This window comes from Kogia breviceps, chromosome 9 (genome assembly GCF_026419965.1).
Source record: "Kogia breviceps isolate mKogBre1 chromosome 9, mKogBre1 haplotype 1, whole genome shotgun sequence".
NCBI classification, from domain to species: Eukaryota; Metazoa; Chordata; class Mammalia; order Artiodactyla; family Physeteridae; genus Kogia; species Kogia breviceps.
In genome coordinates this window covers 48,673,889-48,695,121 of record NC_081318.1, presented here as the reverse complement: position 1 = coordinate 48,695,121, position 21,233 = coordinate 48,673,889, and the positions used below count along the sequence as shown (strand labels likewise).

Sequence of the window (21,233 nt, the reverse complement as noted above, 5' to 3'; positions counted from 1 at the left end):
CCAATTTTACTCTTGCGGAATACTTGCAAGTCCTGCAGTAGGAGTAAGATACTCTATTTGGTTAAGGAACCACTTTTTTTTTTTGGTGACCGTGGGGCATGTGGGATCTTAGTTCCCCAATCAGGGATTGAATCAGTGCCCCCTGCAGTAGAAGCACAGAGTCTTAACCACTGGACCACCAGGGAAGTCCAAGGAACCACTTTTTAAATTTGAACTTTTTAAGCAGGTTACCAAATATTATATTATAAATGTTATGATAAAATCTCATTGTATGTGCCTAGCTTGACTATTAGGACATTCAGCTAAATTTTAAATTCAATTGTTATAACTCCTTTGCTATCCTTTGTATAATTCTTACCCTTCTCTTTCTATTCGTCACACGTTTCTCTCAATGTTTGTACCTGGATTTGATAGTTTTCCAAAGTGGCCCATTACAGCATGAACTTAGTCCATGAGATCAAGAATACCCTGAAATATGGCCTTTAAGGTTAGACTCTGATCGCCTTGAAATCCAAGGGAAGAAAGGATGATTTGCGAGAGTAGGAATGGCAGAATGAGAGGCCTTCAATTGCGTGAAATACTGATGTACATTAGGCCATTTCTCTGGTTCAGTCGAGTATTAGCTGAGATTTAAACAGTCTCAGGTTCTCTCTGCTGTCCAGGTGACAAGGGGTTAAGCACTACAGACAAGACTAAAGATTATTCTGACAGACTTAGGTTGAGAAAGTGGTAGATTGAGGTCGAGGGATTAATGAAGCAAAATCTGTAGGAGATTGTGGCTGTAGTACCCAGAAGAGATCTTTGGAAGTTTTTATGGCAACTCATAAATCTTGATGACAGTCACTAATCTTGAAAGGCACTTCTTCCTTGCTGCTATCCTTCCATTGGAATATACTCTCTGGGAAGATGAAGTATGTGGAAGTGATTTTTAAAAATATGTTATACTGTAGAAAATGATGATAAAAGGACCTAGAATTGTATTGGTTACGTAATAGATGCTCACTAACTTTAAGTAGCTATTATTGTTGTATTAATTTTCATAGTGATAGACCAGAGAATCATCAAGGAAGAACTAAAATATGAAGAGTGTCATGCAAGAGGAATAGAAATTGACAGCATTTTCCCCAGATTTTAAAAGTATTGATAATATTTGTATCATGTTATATACAAACAATTATGAGTTATATTTTGGCAACTGCTTATTTCTGGGGATAAAATAACATGCTTGCCAGGGGAGAGAGTTCTTTTTTGTTATCAGTCGTGGGGCTTCTAGTTTTTTATGAATTTGCTTTTTACTTCCAAAATTATAGTCTCCATCTTAATCAGGGAGGCCTGCTGGGCAGTTAGAACAGCTCAGGAACTTTCAAACCTGGGTTAGTTGTGTGGCTTATTAAATCTGTGACATTTTTTGGCATCTGTTTAAAATCTGTTCCATGGTATGAATTCTAAAAAACAATCTTCATATAATAGTCCTAAAGGGCTTCTCTTTGAGGTATGAGTATATACCCTCTGAATATCTGAAAGACTATTAAGATATTTACAATTCATTTAAAATTTTACAATAGTATACTAGGAATGATCTGTAGAGAACTTCAATTTCTTCATGGTAGAAGAAATACATTGCATTTTCATTGTTTTATAAAATATGATTAACTTATTACCCATTGAATACTTGACAAATACTAAAACAGTTAAATGTTTATAATAATTAAATGTTTATAAATAAAATCTTCCATCTTTTGTAAACATTGACTTTTCTCATTGTAAAATACCAGTAGAGGGAACACTCATTTTGTAAATTAAAAGAATTGGACAAGTTGAGATTATCAAAACCAGTTGGTGTAAGTGATGCGTTTAATTATATTTAACGTTGGCTCCTTGAAGGTATAAGGTAGGATTACAAAGTAGATTAAAACTGAAACCAAATAATATTTATAAATTGAGAGCTATAATTTATATTATTTCCCCTAGATTATTTTAATGTGATATGTTCCATTATTCATGTATACTCTAAATTTAAAAAGTAACAGTTTTCATTAACGATAAATTTTACATTCATTTTTAGTTCAACTTCAAAGAAGTGTGGATTTTTCTCTCTTGTAAAAGGCTGATTAATAAGAGTAACTCATATAATACTTAATGTAAGCCAGGTGCTATTCTGAGTGTTTTTATGTCTGTTAACTCTCTTCATACTATGAAGTGTAGGTTACTTAACCTGCCTACAACTGAACAGTTTATATAAGTGGTACAGGCAGACAGTCTGGCTCCAGCCAGTGCTCTTAATCACACTGTATACTATACCAGTGTTCTTAATGACACACTATACCTACTGCTGAGGGCATATCTAATTGATCTTTTTTAAATTAATTAATTAATTAATTAATTATTTTGTGGTACACGGGCCTCTCACTGTTGTGGCCTCTCCCGTTGTGGAGCACAGGCTCAGCGGCCATGGCTCACGGGCCCAGCCCCTCTGCGGCATGTGGGATCTTCCCGGACCGGGGCACGAACCCGCGTCCCCTGCATCGGCAGGCGGACTCTCAACCACTGCGCCACCAGGGAAGCCCTGATCTTTTTTTTAAAAAACAGCTTTGTTGAGATGTAATTTACATACCCCCAAAGTTCATCACTTTATAAAATTCAGTGGTTTTTATTATATTTATAGAATTGTGCAACCATTACCATAACCTAGTTTTAGAACCCCCAAAAGAAATCTTTTTTATTTTTTTCTGAGCACTTAGAACTATTTTATTTACAACACTGAAAATAACACACCTACCTGTGTCCTGAACAAAGAAATGAGTGGAAATTTCTCTAGTGTTTTAAGAGGCAGGTTCCACTCATAGAATTCAGCACCTGCTAGGGCTGGCACTTCCGCAGCCCCACAGGACAGCAGTGGCCAGCAGGGACCTCAGCGTGGGGGGACCCCTGATCCTTGGGGCCCAAGGAGGGGATCCACCTTCCATTCACATTGTGGCACTTCGGTCAGAAGAGGCCCCTGCTCAGGGGCTGAAACCTGGCCCCTTTGTGCCTGCTCAGCTCCTCGAGAACCTGCTTCTCCTTCTGGTACCGCTTCTGCCACTCGGCCTCCGTGCTGTGTGTGAAGCCCAGCAGGTGACAGAGCCTGTGGGTGGCAGTCACAGTCAGGATGTCATAGTAAGCTTCATTTTCTTTGCAGTGCTGGAAGATATACTCCACTCGCAGGAGAATGTCTCCTAAATTATAGTCATCTGGAAAATCAGGCTGGGGAATTTTGCCTGCTTTCAGATCCTCGTGAAATGGAAAGGAAAGCACATCTGTTGGGGTATTTTTGTCTCTGTAGATTCTATTAATCGGCTGAATCTTTATGTTGTCGACACAGACAACCCCCAGGTCGAACCTCTGCACTCACAGGGCTCTCCACACTGCCTGCACCTTCTCGCGGAGCCGCGCCCGCCTCAGGGGCACCGCCTGCTGCAGGTTCCTCAGCATCAAGCTCATCACCGCCAGAGCCCCACCCCAAAAGAAATCCTGTACCTATTTGTCATCACTCTTTATTTCCCACAAGTCCCAGGCAACCACTAATCTAAGTTTCCGTCTGTATGGATTTGCATGTTTTGGACATTGCATACAAGTGGAATAATATGTGGCCTTTTTGTGACTAGCTTCTTTCACTTATAATGTTTTCAAGCTTCACCCGTTTTATATAGTATGTGTCAGCAGTTCGTTCTTTTTAATGTCACATAATATCCCATTGTGTTAGTCTTTTTTTTAACCCCCAACTTTACATTTATTAGACTTAATGTAAAAATTAGCAGGTTGTATGTATATTCCGTGTGTTCTTGTTTTTGTTTTGGAGTGCTACATATATATTTGAAATTAGAAGATTGAAAACTAGATATATATTTGAAATTATAAGATTGAAAGTTGAATGGTATTGAATCTTGTTTTCCAAGTAGGACTAAATGGGCTGTGATCCTGTTAGGTTTTCTAGTTAGTTTAGTTTATAATTTTTTGGTGCCTAAACTATGAATTGAGTTTTTTTTGTAAAATAAATTATATTCTTAACTTGAATATTGGTAACTTAAGATGTACTTCAAGATATTTTAAAACCAATTTCTTTTGTGGGGTACTAAGTCAATATTACTTAAACAATATGAGGAGCATGTTATGAACTATTGTATATATTCATATTGTTTTGGTTCTTAAGTTTCACAAGCTAGGTAGGGTACCTTGAGACATTACCTGGCATTTGGGAGTTATCATAGGTATAGGAGTGAGAGAACATGAAAGATCTCTCATTATGGTGGTGGCTCTTGCTAGTGTGGACCTCTTCAGCTATCTTTGTATTTTTGGCTTTCTTTATCCTTGCGTTGGATACCTGGTTTTGGACAGAGGTAGTTTAAGGCATTTAAACTGCTTAATGTATGGATTGCCCTGGTTGCTTTTATATGTGTGTATATATATATATATATATATATATATATATAATGTGTAGAATTGCTATAAACCAATTTTGAAGTTAGGATATCATTGGATTTCTAATTCTCTTGTACCATTTTTTTTTTTTTTTTTTTTGTGGTATGTGGGCCTCACTGTTGTGGCCTCTCCCGTTGTGGAGCACAGGCTCCGGACGCACAGGCTCAGCGGCCATGGCTCACGGGCCCAGCCGCTCCGCGGCATGTGGGATCTTCCCAGGCCGGGGCACGAACCCGTGTCCCCTGCATCGGCAGGCGGATTCTCAACCACTGCGCCACCAGGGAAGCCCTCTTGTACCATTTTTTAATTGAGAAGACACAAAGGCTTAATTTTAATGCATAATTTAATGTATTTAACAATACATTTTTTAAAGCCAGTTACTTTCATTTTGCACCTGATTTGTTAAGTAATAGTTTCAGAAATTCATAATATTTTGTTTCTAAAATATATGTATATACTTCGAACTAGCTCATAATCTTGTATAGACTAATACAGAGATGTAACATGAAGCATTGTTTTCTAACATCTTTATTGGAGTAAAATTGCTTTACAATGTTGTTAGTTTCTGCTGTATAACAAAAGTGAATCAGCTATACATATACATATATCCCCATATACCCTCCCTCCCTATCCCACCCCTCTAGGTGGTCACAGAGCACGGAGCTGATCTCCCTGTGCTATGCGGCTGCTTCCCACTAGCTGCTATCTCTTACATTTGGTAGTGTATATATGTGCTACTCTCTCACTTCATCCCAGCTTACCCTTCCTCCTCCCTGTGTCCTCAAGTCCATTCTCTACGTTTGCGTCTTTATTCCTGTCCTGCCCCTAGGTACATGAAGCATTTTTTATAGTTTGTTTCACAAGACTTGTAGCATTGAGTATTTTTCATTCAGTTTCAGGTATAATTAACAAAATTGTAAGATATTTAAAGTGTACATAATGATGATTTGAATATGTATAAAAGAAAGGATTGGGCTTCCCTGGTGGTGCAGTGGTTGAGAGTCCGCCTGCCGATGCAAGGGACCACAGGTTCGTGCCTCGGTCCGGGAAGATCCCACACGCAGCAGAGCGGCTAGGCCCGTGCGCTGTGGCCGCTGAGCCTGCATGTCCAGAGCCTGTGCTCTGCAATGGGAAAGGCCACAACAGTAAGAGGCCCGCGTACCGCAAAAAAAAAAAAAAAAAAAAGAGGAAAGGATTGTGAAGGGAATCCTTGTAGAAGGATTCTCCCCATCTAATTACTTAACACATCTTCAACTACATATTTATCTCTTTTTTTTTTTTGGCTGCACCACGTGCTTATGGGATGTTAGTTCCCAGACCAGGGATCGAACCCGTGCCCCCTGCAGTGGAAGCATGGAGTCCTAACCACTGGGCCGCCAGGGAATTCCCCTATTTATCCTTTGTGTGTGTGTGTGTGTGTGTGTGTGTGTGTGTGTGTGTGTGTGTGTGTGTGTGAGAGAGAGAGAGAGAGAGAGAGAGAGAGAGAGAGAGAGAGAGAGAGAGAGACAACAGTTAAGTTCTCAGCAAATTTCAATTATACAGTACAGTGTTGTTAACTGTAGTCACAGTGTTATACATTAGATCCTCAGACTTTATTCATCTTATAGCTAAAACTTTGTCCCCTTTTATCAACCTCCCTGCCCCCCACCCCTCAGCCCCTGGCACCCACTTTTCTATTCTTTTTCTATGAGTTTGACTATTTAGATTCTTCATATAAGTAGATACCATGCAGTATTTGTCTGGTGTATTTCACTTAGCATAATGCTCTCAAGGTCCATCCATGTTTTTGCAAATGGCAGGATTTTCTTCTTTCTCATGACTGAATAGTATTCCATTGTTTGTATTTATGTACCACATTTTCTGTATCCATTCACCCACTGATATACATTTAGGTTTTTTTTTTTTTTTTTGCGGTACGCGGGCCTCTCACTGTTGTGGCCTCTCCCGTTGCGGAGCACAGGCTCCGGACGCACAGGCTCAGCGGCCATGGCTCACGGGCCCAGCCGCTCCGCGGCACGTGGGATCTTCCCAGACCGGGGCATGAACCCGCGTCCCCTGCATCGGCAGGCAGACTCTCAACCACTGTGCCACCAGGGAAGCCCTAGATTGTTTTTTTATCTTGATTGTTGTAAATATGTTGCAGTGAACATGAGAGTGCAGATAAGTCTCTTCCATATCCTGTTTTCATTTCCTTTGGGTACATACCCAGAAGTGGGATTGCTGAATCATATGGTATAGTTTTAGTTCCGTATTGTTTTCCAAGGTGCCTGTACCAGTTTACATTTCCACCAACAGTGCACAAGGGTTCCCTTTTCTCCACATCTTCACCAGTATTTTGTTATCCCTTGTCTTTTTAAAAAATTTTTATTTATTTATTTTTGGTTGCACTGGGTCTTTGTTGCTGCTCGCGGGCTTTCTCTAGTTGCTTCGAGTGGGAGCTACTCTTCTTTGCGGTGCACATGCTTCTCATTGCGGTGGCTTCTCTTGTTGAGGAGCACGGGCTTCAGTAGTCGTGGCACGCAGGCTTAGTTGCTCCACGGCATGTGGGATCTACCCGGAGCAGAGCTCGAACCCGTGTCTCTTTCATTGGCAGGCGGATTCTTAACCACTGCACCTCCAGAAAAGTCCTATCCCTTGTCTTTTTGATGACAGCCATTCTGATAGGTGTGAGCTGATATGCATTGTGGCTTTGATTTGCATTTCCCTGATTTTGAGCACCTTTTCATGTGCCTGTTGGCCATTCGTTTGTTGTCTTTGGAAGAAAATGTCTTTTCAGTTCCTCTGCCAATTTTTAAATTGGATTGTGGGGTTTTTATTGACAGGGGTGGCTGTTGAGTTGTGTGAATTCTTTAAATATAATTTTGGATATTAACCTGTTATCAGATATTTGATTTGCAAATATTTTCTCCAATATCAGAGGTTGCTTTTTCACTTTGTTGGTGGTTTCCCTTGCTGTGCGGAACCTTTTTTAGTTTGATGTAGTCCTGCTTGTTTATTTTTGCTTTTGGTATCAAATCCAAAAATTCATTGCCAAGACCAAGGTCAAGGAGCTTATTACCGCGTGTTCTCTCCTAGGAGTTTTATGGTTTCAAGTCTTAAATTTAAGTCTTTTATTCATTTGAGTTGATTTTTAAAATTTTTAAAAATTATTTGTTTATTTATTTTTGGCTGCGTTGGGTCTTTGTTGCTGCGCTCGGGCTTTCTCTAGCTGTGTGAGCGGGGGCTACTCTTTGTTGTGGTGCGTGGGCTTCTCATCGTGGTGGCTTCTCGTTGCGGAGCACAGGCTCTAGGCGTGCAGGCTTCAGTGGTTGTGGCACACGGGCTCAGTAGTTGTGGCTTGCAAGCTCTAGAGCACAGGCTTAGTACTTGGGGCGCATGGGCTCAGTTGATCTGCGGCATGTGGGATCTTCCCGGACCAGGGCTCGAACCCGTGTCCCCTGTATTGGCAGGTGTATTCTCAACCACTGCGCCACCAGGGATGTCCCCATAAGTTTGTTTCTGAAGTCTGTGAGTCTGTTTCTGTTTTGTAAATAAGTCCATTTGTATCATTTTTTTAGATTCCAAATATAAGTGATATTATATAATATTTTTTTTTCTGACTTCACTTAGTATGATAATCTCTAAGTCTGTCTGTGTTGCTTCAAATGGCATTGTTTCATTTTTTATGGCTGAGTAATATTCCATTGTATGTATGTATATGTGTGTGTGTGTGTGTGTGTGTGTGTGTGTGTGTATATATATCACATCTTCTTTATCCATTCCTCCATTAGGACATTTAGGTTGTTTCCATGTCTTGGCTATTGTAAATAGTGCTGCATTGAACTTTGGGGTGCATGTATCTTTTCGAATTATGGTTTTTCTCTAGATATATGCCCCGGAATGGGATTGCTGGATCATATGGTAATTCTATTTTTAGTTTTTTAAGGAACCCCCATACTGTTCTCCATAGTGGCTGTACTAGTTTACATTCCCACCACCAATGTAGGAGGGTTCCCTTTTTTCCACACCCTCTCCAGCATTTATTATTTGTAGACTTTTTGATGATGGCCATTCTGACTGATGTGAGGTGATACCTCACTGTAGTTTTGATTTGCATTTCTCTAATAATTAGTGATGTTGAGCATCTTTTCATGTGCTTTTTGGCCATCTGTATGTCTTCTTTGGAGAAATGTCTATTTAGATCTTCTGCCTTTTTTTTGGCCGTGCAGCTTGGCTTGTAGGATCTTACTTCCCTGAACAGTGATGGAACCTGGGCCCTTGGCAGTGAAAGCATGGAGTCCTAACCACTGGACCACCAGGGAATTCCCTGCCCAGTTTTTTTTTTTTGTTGTTGTTGTTGTTGTTGTTTTTTTGGTACGCGGACTTCTCACTGATGTGGCCTCTCCCGCTGTGGGGCACAGGCTCCGGACGCACAGGCTCAGTGGCCATGGCTCACGGGCCCAGCTGCTCCGCAGCATGTGGGATCCTCCCAGACTGGGGCATGAACCTGTGTCCCCTGCATTGGCAGGCAGATTCCCAACCACTGCACCACCAGGGAAGCCCCCTGCCCAGTTTTTAATTTGGTTGTTTTTTTTTTGATACTGAGCTGCATGAACTGTTTGTATATTTTGAAGATTAATCCCTTGTTGGTTGCATCATTTGCAAATATTTTTTCCCATTCTGTGGGTTACCTTTTTGTGTTTTGTGTGTGTGTGTGTGTGTGTGTGTGCTGGGTCTTCATTGCGGTGTGCGGGCTTCTCTAGTCTCTAGTTATGGTGTGCAGGTGTCTCTAGTTGTGGCGTGCGGGCTTAGTGGCCCCATGGCGTGTGGGATTTTAGTTCCCCGACCAGGGATCTAACCTGCGTCCCCTGAATTGGAAGGTGGATTCTTAACCACTGGACCACCAGGGAAGTGTCCCGTCTTTTCGTTTTGTTTATGGTTTCACAAAGGTAGAATTTAAGTGTATTTGCTCATAGCAGACTTTTGATAGTAGACGTGGCTCTTATTACATTTTATTGTATTTAAACTTTGCTCTCTTTGAATATGGACAATACTCTCCATGGAAATTTTCTTTTTTTTCTTTTTTAAAAATTTATTTTGGCTGAGCCGGGTCTTAGTTGTGGCATGCAGGCTCTTAGTTGAAGCATGCATGTGGGATCTAGTTCCCCAACCAGGGATCAAACCCAGACCCCCTGCATTGGGAACATGGAGTTTTACCCACTGGACCACAAGCTAAGTCCCTTCATGGAAATGTTCTTAGTGCAGTTTTTTGCTGTTGTTGTTTGAATAAAAGTATAAGGTTTTCTTAAGGTAAATTTGAAGTTTATTACCGAAGAGGTTATATGAATACTTGTTTAAATTCAGAGATCTAAAGTACTGCAAATTGAAATATGCTGAAGTAAGTTATGGTTTCTATCAGGTTAGTTTACAAATAAAAAACAAACAAAAACTGTAACTGAGGGACTTCTTAGGTGGCGCAGTGGGTTTAGACTTGGAGCTCCCAATGCAGGGGGCCTGAGTTCGATCCCTGTTCTGGGAACTAGGTCCCACATGCGTGCTGCAAGTAAGAGTTTGCATGCCACAACTAAGGAGCTGGTGAGCTGCAACTAAGGAGCCCACCTGCTGCAACTAAGACCCGACGCAACCAAATAAATAAATAAATATTTTAAAAAACTAACTGAAACTTAAACAGGTTGTTTTCATGGGAGCAATGTTAATGAAACAGTTAATTCCTTAGTTATTATTATTTATTTTGTCTTTTAGCACATTATTTTAATGCCATGAAGATAGCTTATTATAGTACATTGTTGTCAGTTATATTTTTGTTTGGTGTATTTCTGGGAACCAGAGAATATATATTTTCTATAATTATCTGCATAGTTTGGTATTATAGTTGATTTCAAGAAGCGCAGTGTTTGAGAAAAGCCAGATTACCTCAAATGAGTAAGATTTATTTTAAAATCTATTAGCAGTTTCCATAAATGACATAATCCTTTTGCCAGTGTTTTGCCATTTAGAGTATTCAGGTACTAATTTACTAAATTTTATTGCTGTATATGTTTGAATCCAGAATATCATCATACTTTTTTCTAGATAATTGTCAGTAATACTGTATCTCGTTTCTTTACAGGTATTCATTTGTAGTCAGAGTTAATTTTGTCTTTATTTAACATAGGAACAAATGTGTTGTTAAGATATTTCTAGTGCATGTTTAGCCACATAGATGATTCACAGTCTTTTTATCTGGTTGTTCATATTTGAGGGTTATGACTTGGGGGAATTGGTAATAGTGGGTCATGGTGATGTGATCCTTCAATTTAAGAGGAGGGGGTGAAGTCTGCTGCATGAATCTGAAATGCCCAAATCTCTTAATCTCCTTTTGCCCCCACTTTTGTTACTGTTCTTATCTTGGTGCACAGTGTAGCTGACTTACTCATCTCTAAGTTTTTCTCTGTTTTAATGTTAGAATTATGGTGCCCTTTTGACATAGCTTGCAAATACTGAGCAAATGAATATTTATTCCAAATTTCAACTGTTTTTCAAAGACTATGTTCTAGATTTTACTGTTTTAAAAATGTTATTATTTTTTTAAAGAAAACATGATTCTTAGGTATTTGTATGTACAGTAAGGGCTTTGATGTCATTTTCATGCTAAGGAAAACTTAGACACATTGAAGATGCTTATCCTTCACTCAGACATGAGTGCTACAGGCTTGAAGAATAATAAGGTATTTTCATGCCTTTTGCAGTGGGCTTGGATGCTGAGAAGCTATTGGTTGCTTTTATAGGTACCAAGAAAAGATTCCGAGAGTCTCAAGTATCGTTAGAATTAATTTGTGACTCACTATAGAGTTAACAGACTCATAGATAAAGCAGTTAATGTTTTGTGTTTAGTTGCTTATGAATCTTTTCTAGTTATTCTCCTATACATTTTCTTTAGAATGCTGTTTACCCACTATAGAACTTCATTAATTGCAGAATCAGAAACTAGTTTTTGCTTCTGGGCAATCTAATCTCTTTCCTAGGAAGAAATACCTGGATTAAATCTGTAACCTATTCACAGTACCAAGAGAGCATTTGGTAAAAATAAAAATTTTTTTTAAAAAAGTAAAAAACTATTTAGAAACCTCTCTGACTGTCCTTATAAATCAGCAAGACAAATATTGCAAATGTGTCAAATATTAAAGGATCATTGGATAGTGACAGTGATTATGGCAGAGGGAGTAAATATCACCCACTTTCTCTGGTGTTGTGTAGAACTGAAATCAGAAAAGCATTTAGTTTTGCATAACAGTCTTTGGTTTATGTTGCAAATTCAGTAAGGCAAACAGTTGTTTTGAGCAAAAATAAAACCAGTTGAGTGTATCTGACCTCTATTGTGATAAGCTTCTTAATGAATTATGTTCTTAGATGCAGTTTAGTAATTTTCATATTCTAGCAAGATATTTAAAGTGATATTCTACCTATAAGTAAAAAAATCTGGCTGTTACTTTATGAAAATCAAAGTGGCTTATAAATACTTTGTAACATTTGATACATTTAAATTGGCAGAATGGTGATTTTCTTTAGTTTTCATTGCTGGGTTGATGGGTGGTACTTTTTTTTTTTTTTGGCTGTGCCACAGGGCATCAGGATCCTGGTTCCCTGGCCACGGATTGAACCCATGCCCCCTGCAATGGAAGCGTGGAGTCTTTTTTTAAAATTTATTTGTTTATTTATTTACTTATTTATTTATGGCCGCGTTGGGTCTTCATTGCTGCACGCTGGCTTTCTCTAGTTGCAGCGAGCGGGGGCTACTCTTCATTGCGGTGTGCGGACTTCTCATTGTAGTGGCTTCTCTTCTTGTGGAGTATGGGTTCTAGAGTGCAGGCTCAGTAGTTGAGGCGAATGGGCTTAGTTGCTCCATGGCATGTGGGATCTTCCCAGACCAGGGCTCGAACCTGTGTCCTCTGCATTGGCAGGGGGATTCTTAACCACTGTGCCACAGGGAAGGCAGAAGCACGGAGTCTTAACCACTGGACCGCCAGGGAAGTCCCGGGTGGTACTTTCATTAGTGGGAAATTTTAAAATTACTTTTTTAACAAACACAATTTGTCTTAATTTATCAGTTCTTTTGATGTATAGTTTCCCATAACTATGTGGAAACCTCCAAATGCACTGTTATATTTGGTTCTCATAATTTTATAAACAAGGCAGAAAAGGCCTTATTATCTCCATTTTACAAATTATAAAACAGGCTTAGGGAGAGGCTTGATCAAATTTTCATAAGTTACTTAATTGTCTTAATTGATGTGATAACAATTTTTTTTTTTTTTTTTTTTTTTGCGGTATGCGGGCCTCTCACTGTTGTGGCCTCTCCTGTTGCGGAGCACAGGCTCCGGACGCGCAGGCCTAGCGGCCATGGCTCACGGGCTTAGTTGCTCCGCGGCATGTGGGATCTTCCCGGACCAGGGCACGAACCCGTGTCTCCTGCATCGGCAGGCGGATTCTCAACCACTGCGCCACCAGGGAAGCCCTGTGATAACAATTTTTAAATTATCTGTTTAAAATGAAATTCATCACATTTACTACCTCTTTTATATTCATTTCAGTGTCTTTAAATATTTTTTCTGGCCTCTTGAATCACAGTGACAGGAGCTTTAGGAACATGGCTTTAGGCATATATCTTAACTTAGTGCTTTGGTATAATTATCAGTGGCACTTAGTGATTTATGCTAGAAGAAGTTGGTGTTAACTTTGTTTAGTATCATGAAACTTGTTTTGTCATTGGGGTAACATTGGAAAGTGAGATGTAAAAAGCAAAGTGACTAATTTTAAAATTTTTTCCTCACTTCAGTTGCCTGCCCTCTGGTGGAGAAGTTAGTGAAATCAGCAAACTGTGAAAAGTCCAGGAAAAAAGTTAATAATTGTTTAATTTAGTATTTGAAAAGTTTAATATATGTTACCATTTCAGGTTTAGTTTTTAGTCTTATAAACTTCAGAGGGCACAAATGTGGGATTAGACTTTTAAGCATAAATAGGTTTCTTAGAGATACAAATTTGTATTTCTAATTATGTTTGTGTTTCTCAAAATATTTTGTTACTGTTTCTAAGGTTCTTTTTGAAGTCTCACAAAGTTTAAAAATGGAAAATGAAGAATTTAAGAAGAGATACAATGATGCTACATCCAAAGCCCTCCAGCTTGAGGAGGATATTGTGTCAGTCACACATAAAGCGATTGAAAAAGAAACTGAATTAGACAGGTATTCTCGATGCTTTAAAAAAGTATCTTCGTGTTTTAAAACTGTTTTAAGAAAGTTGTTTTTGTCTATGTTAATGTTATTTAACTTTAACTCAGTTTAAAGGACAAACTCAGAAAGGCACAATATGAAAGAGAGCAGCTTGAATGTCAACTGAAGACAGAAAAGGATGAGAAGGAACTTTATAAGGTAATTTATTCTTTACATTTTTATTAGTTATCTTTTGCTGCGTAACATGTTACCCCAAAACTTCGTGGTCAGGGATTTGGGAGCAGCTTAGCTGAGTGGTTCTTGCTCAGGGTCTTTAGTGTCGTTGCAGTCAGGATGTTGGCAAGGGCTGCAGTCAGCTAAAGGCTCATTTAGAACTGGAGAATCTGCTGTCAAAGTGGCTCACTCACATGACTTTTGGCAGGAGGCCCTTCAGTTTCTTGGAATGTTGCCTCTTCAGTGGCTGCTTGAATGTTCTCACAATATGGCAGCCAGCTTCCCTCAGAATGAACTATACAAGAGAGAGCAAGGAGGAAGTCAGTGCATTTTATGACCTGGTCTCCAAGTTGTACACTGATGCTTTTTCTTTATCTTATTAATTAGAAGCAAGTCACTCCAGATGATACTCAGGAGAAGGGAATTAGGCTCCACTTCTTTAAGAGAGGAGAATCAGAGGTTTTGGGAGTATATTTTAAAGCTGCCTCATTGTGTATAGTCCCTAAGAGTTAGTTTTCAGGGAAGTAAATTGCTGGTGTTTTAGATACTTAGCAGGTAATGTGTAATAAGTCAAAGAGTTATATTGGTAATAAGATACCTGTTTATCAGAATTTGTGCAACTAATTATTTTCCCCTTTTAAGAATATATAAACCTTAAGGAGAGCATTAATTTACTTCAGTGATGATCATGTTTTGGAGTTTGCCTTTTGGAATAATCTTCAGAGACTGTCATTTTAAAAAAGATCCTGTTGACAAATCTTCACCTTTTGAAGTTTTTCCTCCTTTTCTTTTTAAGTGACTCTGAAGTAGGGTAGTGAGCTTTAGTTGTCAATAATGTTGTGGATGCGTATTGGGAGTTACTTATTTTAAGTGGCTCATAAGCAGTTCCTGAAGGAAGTTCCAGATGAGGAATTTCAAGAACAGTCTGAGGTAAGTCAGTATTATTTGGATAGATTCAATCTTCTTATTAGATTAGGAAAGGACAGTACTCATTTATATATTGATATTGTATATATTAAAGATAAAACATAAAAGTCTGCATATATTCAGTATTTGAGAGTCTCAATTTGTACTAAGAAACTAAAATATGACTTACTGTATTACCAGTGGGTTTTTTCCTCCTTCTCTTTAAAAAACAACTATTCATTTACTTATATACATTGATAAGCTAGATACCAACATTGGGTACCCAAGTATGAAATTCCAAATCTGTTCTGAGGATCACCTCTTTTTTCTTCCATTTTTATTGAGATACAGTTGACATATAGCACTGTATAAGTTTATAGTGTACAGCATAATGATTTGACTTCTATACATCATGGAATGATTACCACAATAAGTTTAGTGAACATTCATCATCTCATATACATATAAAATAAAAGATTTTTTTTCCTTGTAATGAGAACTCTAAGGATTTACTCTCTTAATAACTTTCATATCAATATATAACATGCAGCAGTGTTAATTTTAGTTATCATGTGGTACATTACATCTCTAGTACTTATCTTATAACTGGAAGTTTGTGCCTTTTGATTACTTTCATAATTCCCCCCTTCCCCCGATCCTCTGTCTCAGGTAACCACAAATCTGATCTCTTTTTTCACGAGTTTGTTTGTGAAGTTTAATTGACCTACACACAACTGTATTTAGTTTCTGGTGCACAGCATAGTGATTTGATATTTCTGTACATTTCAAAATGATCACCACAATAAATCTAGTTACCACCTGTCACTATACACAGGTATTACATAATTATTGACTATATTCCCCATGCTGTACACTTCATACCTGTGACTGATTTTATTTTGTAACTGGAAATTTGTACCTCTTAATCTTCCTCATCTGTTTCTCTCATCCTCTCCCCTCAATCCAGCAACCACTTGTTTGTTCTCTTCATCTATGACTGTTTCTTTTTTATGTTTGTTCATTTGTTTTGTTTCTTAGATTCCACATTTAAGTGAAATAATATGATATTTATCTTTGACTTATTTCACTTAGCATAATACCGTCTAGGTCTGTCCATGTTGTTGCAGATGGCAAGGTTTTTCTTTTTTATGGCTGAGTAATAGTCCTGTGTGTGTGTGTGTGTGTGTATGTACACACCACATCTTCTTTATCCATTCATCTATTGATGAGCACAAGGTGGGATGAATTGGGAGATTGGGATTGACATATATACACTGTTGACACTATGTATAAAATAGAACTAATGAGAACCTACTGTATAGCGCAGGGAACTCAGTGCTCTGTGGTGACCTAAACGAGAAGGAAATCCAAAAAAGAGAGGATAAATGTATACATATAGCTGATTCACTTTGCTGTACATTATAAACTAACACAATATTATCTTTTTTTTTTTTTTTTTTCTTTGCGGTACGTGGGCCTCTCTCTGTTGTGGCCTCTCCCTTTGTGGAGCACAGGCTCCGGATGCGCAGGCTCAGTGGCCATGGCTTACAGGCCTAGCCGCTCCGCGGCATGTGGGATCTTCCCAGACTGGAGCACGAACCCGTGTCCCCTGCATCGGCAGGTGGATTCTCAACCACTGCGTCACCAGGGAAGCCCTAAACTAACACAATATTGTAAAGCAACTATACTCTAATTGAAAAAAAAAAAAAATTGATGGGCACTTAGGTTGCTTCCATATCTTGGCTGTTGTAGGTAATGCTGCAACATAGGGGTGCTTATAGCTTCTCAAATTAGTGTTTCGTTTTCTTTGGAGAAATACCCAGGAGTGGAATTGCTGGATCATGTGGTTCTATTTTTAACTTTTTTATTTTTAAAGGTCGCACTGTGCGACATCTTAGTTCCCCAATCAGGGATCGACCCTGTGCCCCCTGCATTGGGAGCACAGAGTCTTAACTACTGGACCACCAGGGAAGTGCCTATTTTTAAATTTTTGAGGAACCTCCATACTGTTTTCCATAGTGACTGCACCAATTTACATTCCCACTAACAGTGCAGAGGGGTTCCCTTTTCTCTACATTCTTGTCAACACTTGTTATTTGTTGTCTTTTTGATAGTAGCCATTCTAACAGGTGTGAGGTGATATCTCATTGAGGTGGTATTTGATTCCTATTTTCCTGATGATTAGTAATGTTGAACACCTTTTCATTTGCCTGTTGATCATCTGTATGTCTTCTTTGGAGAAATGTCTATTCAGGTTCTCTGCCCATTTTTAAATTGGGCTTGTGTTTTTGATGTTGAGTCGTATGAGTTCTTTGTATATTTTAGATATTAACTCTATGTTGGTTGGATATATCACTTGCAAATATCTTCTCCCATTCACTAGGTGGCCTTTTCATTTTGTTGACAGTTTCCTTTGCTGGGTAAAAGCTTTTTAGATTGATGTAGTCCCATTTGTTTTATTTTTGCTTTTGATTCCCTTGCCTGAGGACACAGCCAAAAAAAAATATTGCTAAGACTGATGTCAAAAAGCATACTGCCTATGTTTTCTTCTAGAAGTTTTATGGTTTCAGGTTTTACATTTAAGTCTTTAATCCATTTTGAGTTTATATATGGTGTGAGAAAGTAGTTCAGTTTGATGATTTTGCATGTAGCTGTCCAGTTTTCCCAATACCATTTATTGAAGAGGTTGTCTTTTCCCTGTTGTAATATTCTTGCCTCCTTTGTCATAGAAAAATTGCTTATATAAGTGTGGGTTCATTTCTGGGCTTTCTGTTCTGTTCCATTGATCTTTGTGTCTGTCTTTTTTTTTTTTTAATTTTTGGCTGCCTTGGGTCTTCATTGCTGTGCGTGGGCTTTCTCTAGTTGCGGCAAGTGGGGGCTACTCTTCGTTGCGGTGTGTGGGCTTCTCATTGCGGTGGCTTTTCTTGTTGTGGAGCACAGGCTCTAGGTACGCAGGCTTCAGTAGTTGTGGCACACGGGCTCTAGACCACAGGCTCAGTAGTTGTGGTTCACGGGCTCAGTTGCTCTGCGGCATGTGGGATCTTCCCGGACCCGGGATCAAACCCCTGTCCCCTGCATTGGCAGGCAGATTATTAACCACTGCGCCACCAGGGAAGTCCCAAAGTTTTTTGGGGGTGGGATGGGGTGGGTGCGGTGTGCCTTGAGGCATGTGGTATCTTATTTCCCTGACCAGGGATCGAACCCATGCTCCCTGCAGTGGAAGCTGGAGTCTTTTTTTTTTTTTTTTTTTTTTTTTGCGGTATGCGGGCCTCTCACTGTTGTGGCCTCTCCCGTTGCGGAGCACAGGCTCCGGACACGCAGGCCATGGCTCATGGGCTTAGTTGCTCCGCGGCATGTGGGATCTTCCCGGACCAGGGCACGAACCTGTGTCTCCTGCATCGGCAGGCGGATTCTCAACCACTGCGCCACCAGGGAAGCCCGAAGCTGGAGTCTTAACTACTGGACCACCAGGGAAGTCCTAGGTGTCTGTTTTTGTGCAGTACCATACTGTTTTGATTACTGTAGCTTTGTAGTATACAAAGTATAGTTAATGTGATATACTGCATTAAAAAATTGAAGGAAAAGATCATATGATCATCTCAGTAAATGCAGAAAAAGCTTTTGACAGAATTCAGCATTCATTTGTGGTAAAACCTCAAGTGGGTATAGAGAGAACATACCTCAACATAATAAAAGCCATATATGACAAACCCACAGCTAACATCATAACGTACTCAGTGGTGAAAAGCTTGAAAGCACTTCCTTTAAGATCAGGAAAAAGACAAGGATGCCCACTCTGACTCCGTTTATTCCACATAGTATTGGAAGTCCTAGCCACAGCCATCAGACAAGAAAAAGAAAGAAAAGGAATCCAAATTGGAAAGGAAGTAGTAAAACTGTCGCTGTTTGCAGATGACATGGTACTATATACAGAAAATCCTAAAGATGCCACCAAAAAGCTACTATTCCTCAATGAGTTTGGTTAAGTTGCAAGGTACAAAATTAATATATGGAAATCTGTTGCATTTCTATATACTAACAAACTTTCGGAAAGAGAAATTAAGAAAACAATCCCATTTACAATCAAAAAGAATAAAATAGGAAAAAATCTAAGGAGTTAAAAGCCGTGTACTGGGAAAGCTAGGAGACATTGATGAAAGAAATTGAAGATGACACAAACAAATGGAAAGATATGCTGTGCTTATGGACTGGAAGAATATACATTGTTAAAATGACCCAAGGCAATCTACAGATTCAGTGCATCCCTACTAAAATATCTATGGTGTTTTTCACAGAACTAGAACAAATAATTCTAAAATCTGTATGGAAACACAACAGACCCTGAATAGCCAAAACAATCCTGAGAAGAACAAAGCTGGAGGTGTCATGCTCCCTTATTTCAAACTATACCACAAAGCTACAGTAATTTCCTTCTTATTTTGGGGGGTGGTTAATTTTTTTTTAGTCTTTAAAATTTTTTGCCTTTAAAATAAAAACTTGAGGTCCACTGTGCACCTCATTGCAGAGCATAGATAGGAGCATTTTGTATGTCATGGGTTATACCCATTCTGTTTCTTGGAACAACCATCCCCAGAGTGTGAGTGTGTGTGTGTGTGTGTGTGTGTGTGTGTGTGTGTGTGTGTGTTTGTTTGTGTGTCTCCCCCAGAATAGGAAGGAAAATAGTGAGGACTCACTGGTGGATGGTTTTATGATTTGACTCTAAGGAAAAGTGCCCAGGTATAATGTTTGGTTTTTGAACAAGATTTTGTGAAAAAAGGAAGTAATACAGATATCTAGAGAAAGAATTGATACAGTTACATACAGTGTCTTTTTGCGTTTTTTTTGTTTTTTTGTTTTGCAAACTACTTTCAAATGCAGTTTTTTAAAGTTATAAAGGATTTTTTAACTAAATGAAAATTTTGCATCTATAATAATTTTTTATTTAATGTTACTATGAATTTCAGTGATAATGTTTCAGTTTTGTGCCAGGAAAAGACCTGGGCATTATTTCTCTGTGGATAATTAAGTACTTTCCATGTTGTTTCTCTGTTAGAATAGTGGGAGATAATTAGGTAAATAGCATGTCTATGTTTTCAGTCATTTCACTTCAATAATAAATTAAATAAAACGAATTCTGAAGGTATACTAGTTAGTATTGGGAAGGGTTTAGGAAGGTCCTAAGTAAGCCAGGACCTCGTTTACTTAAACTTTACTTAGCTGGTTTGATGCTTGAGAGGTGTAATGATAATTAGAATGACTTATTTTGGAAAGAGGAAAACTTTTCCCTGAAGCTGTCACCTTTCCATCCTGCCTTTCTTTTCTCTCTTCTATCCTGAGAAACAGTACTTCCAGTGTTTTTTTTTTTTTTTTTTTTTTTCTGCGGTACGCGGGCCTCTCACTGCTGTGGCCTCTCCCTTTGCGGAGCACAGGCTCCGGACGCGCAGGCTCAGCGGCCATGGCTCACGGGCCCAGCCGCTCCGCGGCATGCGGGATCTTCCCGGACCGGGGCACGAACCCGTGTCCCCTGCATCGGCAGGCGGATTCTCAACCACTGCGCCACCAGGGAAGCCCACTTCCAGTGTTTTGTAGAGGGTTGACAAGTACATTTTAGGGTAAATCCAGAATTTATTTTTCTTTTACTGCACTAAATTATTTATTCCATATATTCCTTTTTTCTTTCGGCAAAGATTTTGTGTGTCTCTGTTGTACACCTGAATAACGAGTCCTTTGCATAAGACTTGGGAGGGAGGAAGGGAAAGAACGAGGTGTCTTGGGGGTTTATTGTTTTACAGTGTGCTAATATCTCCTGTTTTCTGTAGGAATTAGCAGTTGGAATCAAAGTGACTCTGAAATTTCCATTTGAATACACTCTCTCCCAACCTCCCAGTGTCCTGAACAGTATTTCATTTATATGCATGTATGCTGAAAATTGGAAGTAAAACTTCCCTAGGGATTTTTGTTTTGTGTTTTTTTGAGAAGGAGATTCCACTTACCGACTGTGGTAAGACCTACTATACTGTTAATCTCAGAAACATACTTTCCCTTTCAAATTGTTCTTATGAGTAACCAAATAGTTTCCTTTGCCTCTCTCCTCTAACCCCTGTTGGATCATGTGACCCATCCCTGGCCTAACAGAATTTAGAGGGATTGGTAAGAAATGCTTTCATGAGCTGATGATTATGAAAATTGGGTAGTGTTTTCAAAGTGATGCTGCAAAGGTCTTGGTTGCTGATACCTTAAGATTATCTGGAGTTATAGTCTATCCTTGTGAACAGGAATTAGTCTTCAGCATTGCATACATTAAGAGTAAATTGCAAGAAGTATGTTAATTCATTTCTCTTTGATGCTCTTAACCAGAGCAAGATACTCTTTATAGTGGAAACCAGATACTTGTACTCTTTATAATTTCAGTTATGGAATTTGATTTGTGTATATGCTATGAACAAC

General features: G+C 39.0%; 1 protein-coding gene and 1 pseudogene across 2 annotated transcripts in view; one reads left to right on the top strand and one right to left on the bottom strand.

Moving 5' to 3' along the window:
- Positions 1-21,233, top strand: part of TAX1BP1 (Tax1 binding protein 1) — a 97,154-nt gene that overhangs the window by 32,327 nt on the left and 43,594 nt on the right. For both annotated transcript variants that reach the window (XR_010842190.1, XM_059073525.2), the window contains exons 6-7: positions 13,531-13,679; positions 13,775-13,865. Coding sequence is in view for 1 of the 2 variants with exons in the window: in XM_059073525.2 (XP_058929508.1) it covers positions 13,531-13,679; positions 13,775-13,865 (240 nt within the window). In the remaining variant the exon portion in view is untranslated. The remainder of the gene's footprint in view (positions 1-13,530; positions 13,680-13,774; positions 13,866-21,233) is intronic.
- Positions 2,986-3,480, bottom strand: LOC131762195 (endoribonuclease YbeY pseudogene; annotated as a pseudogene).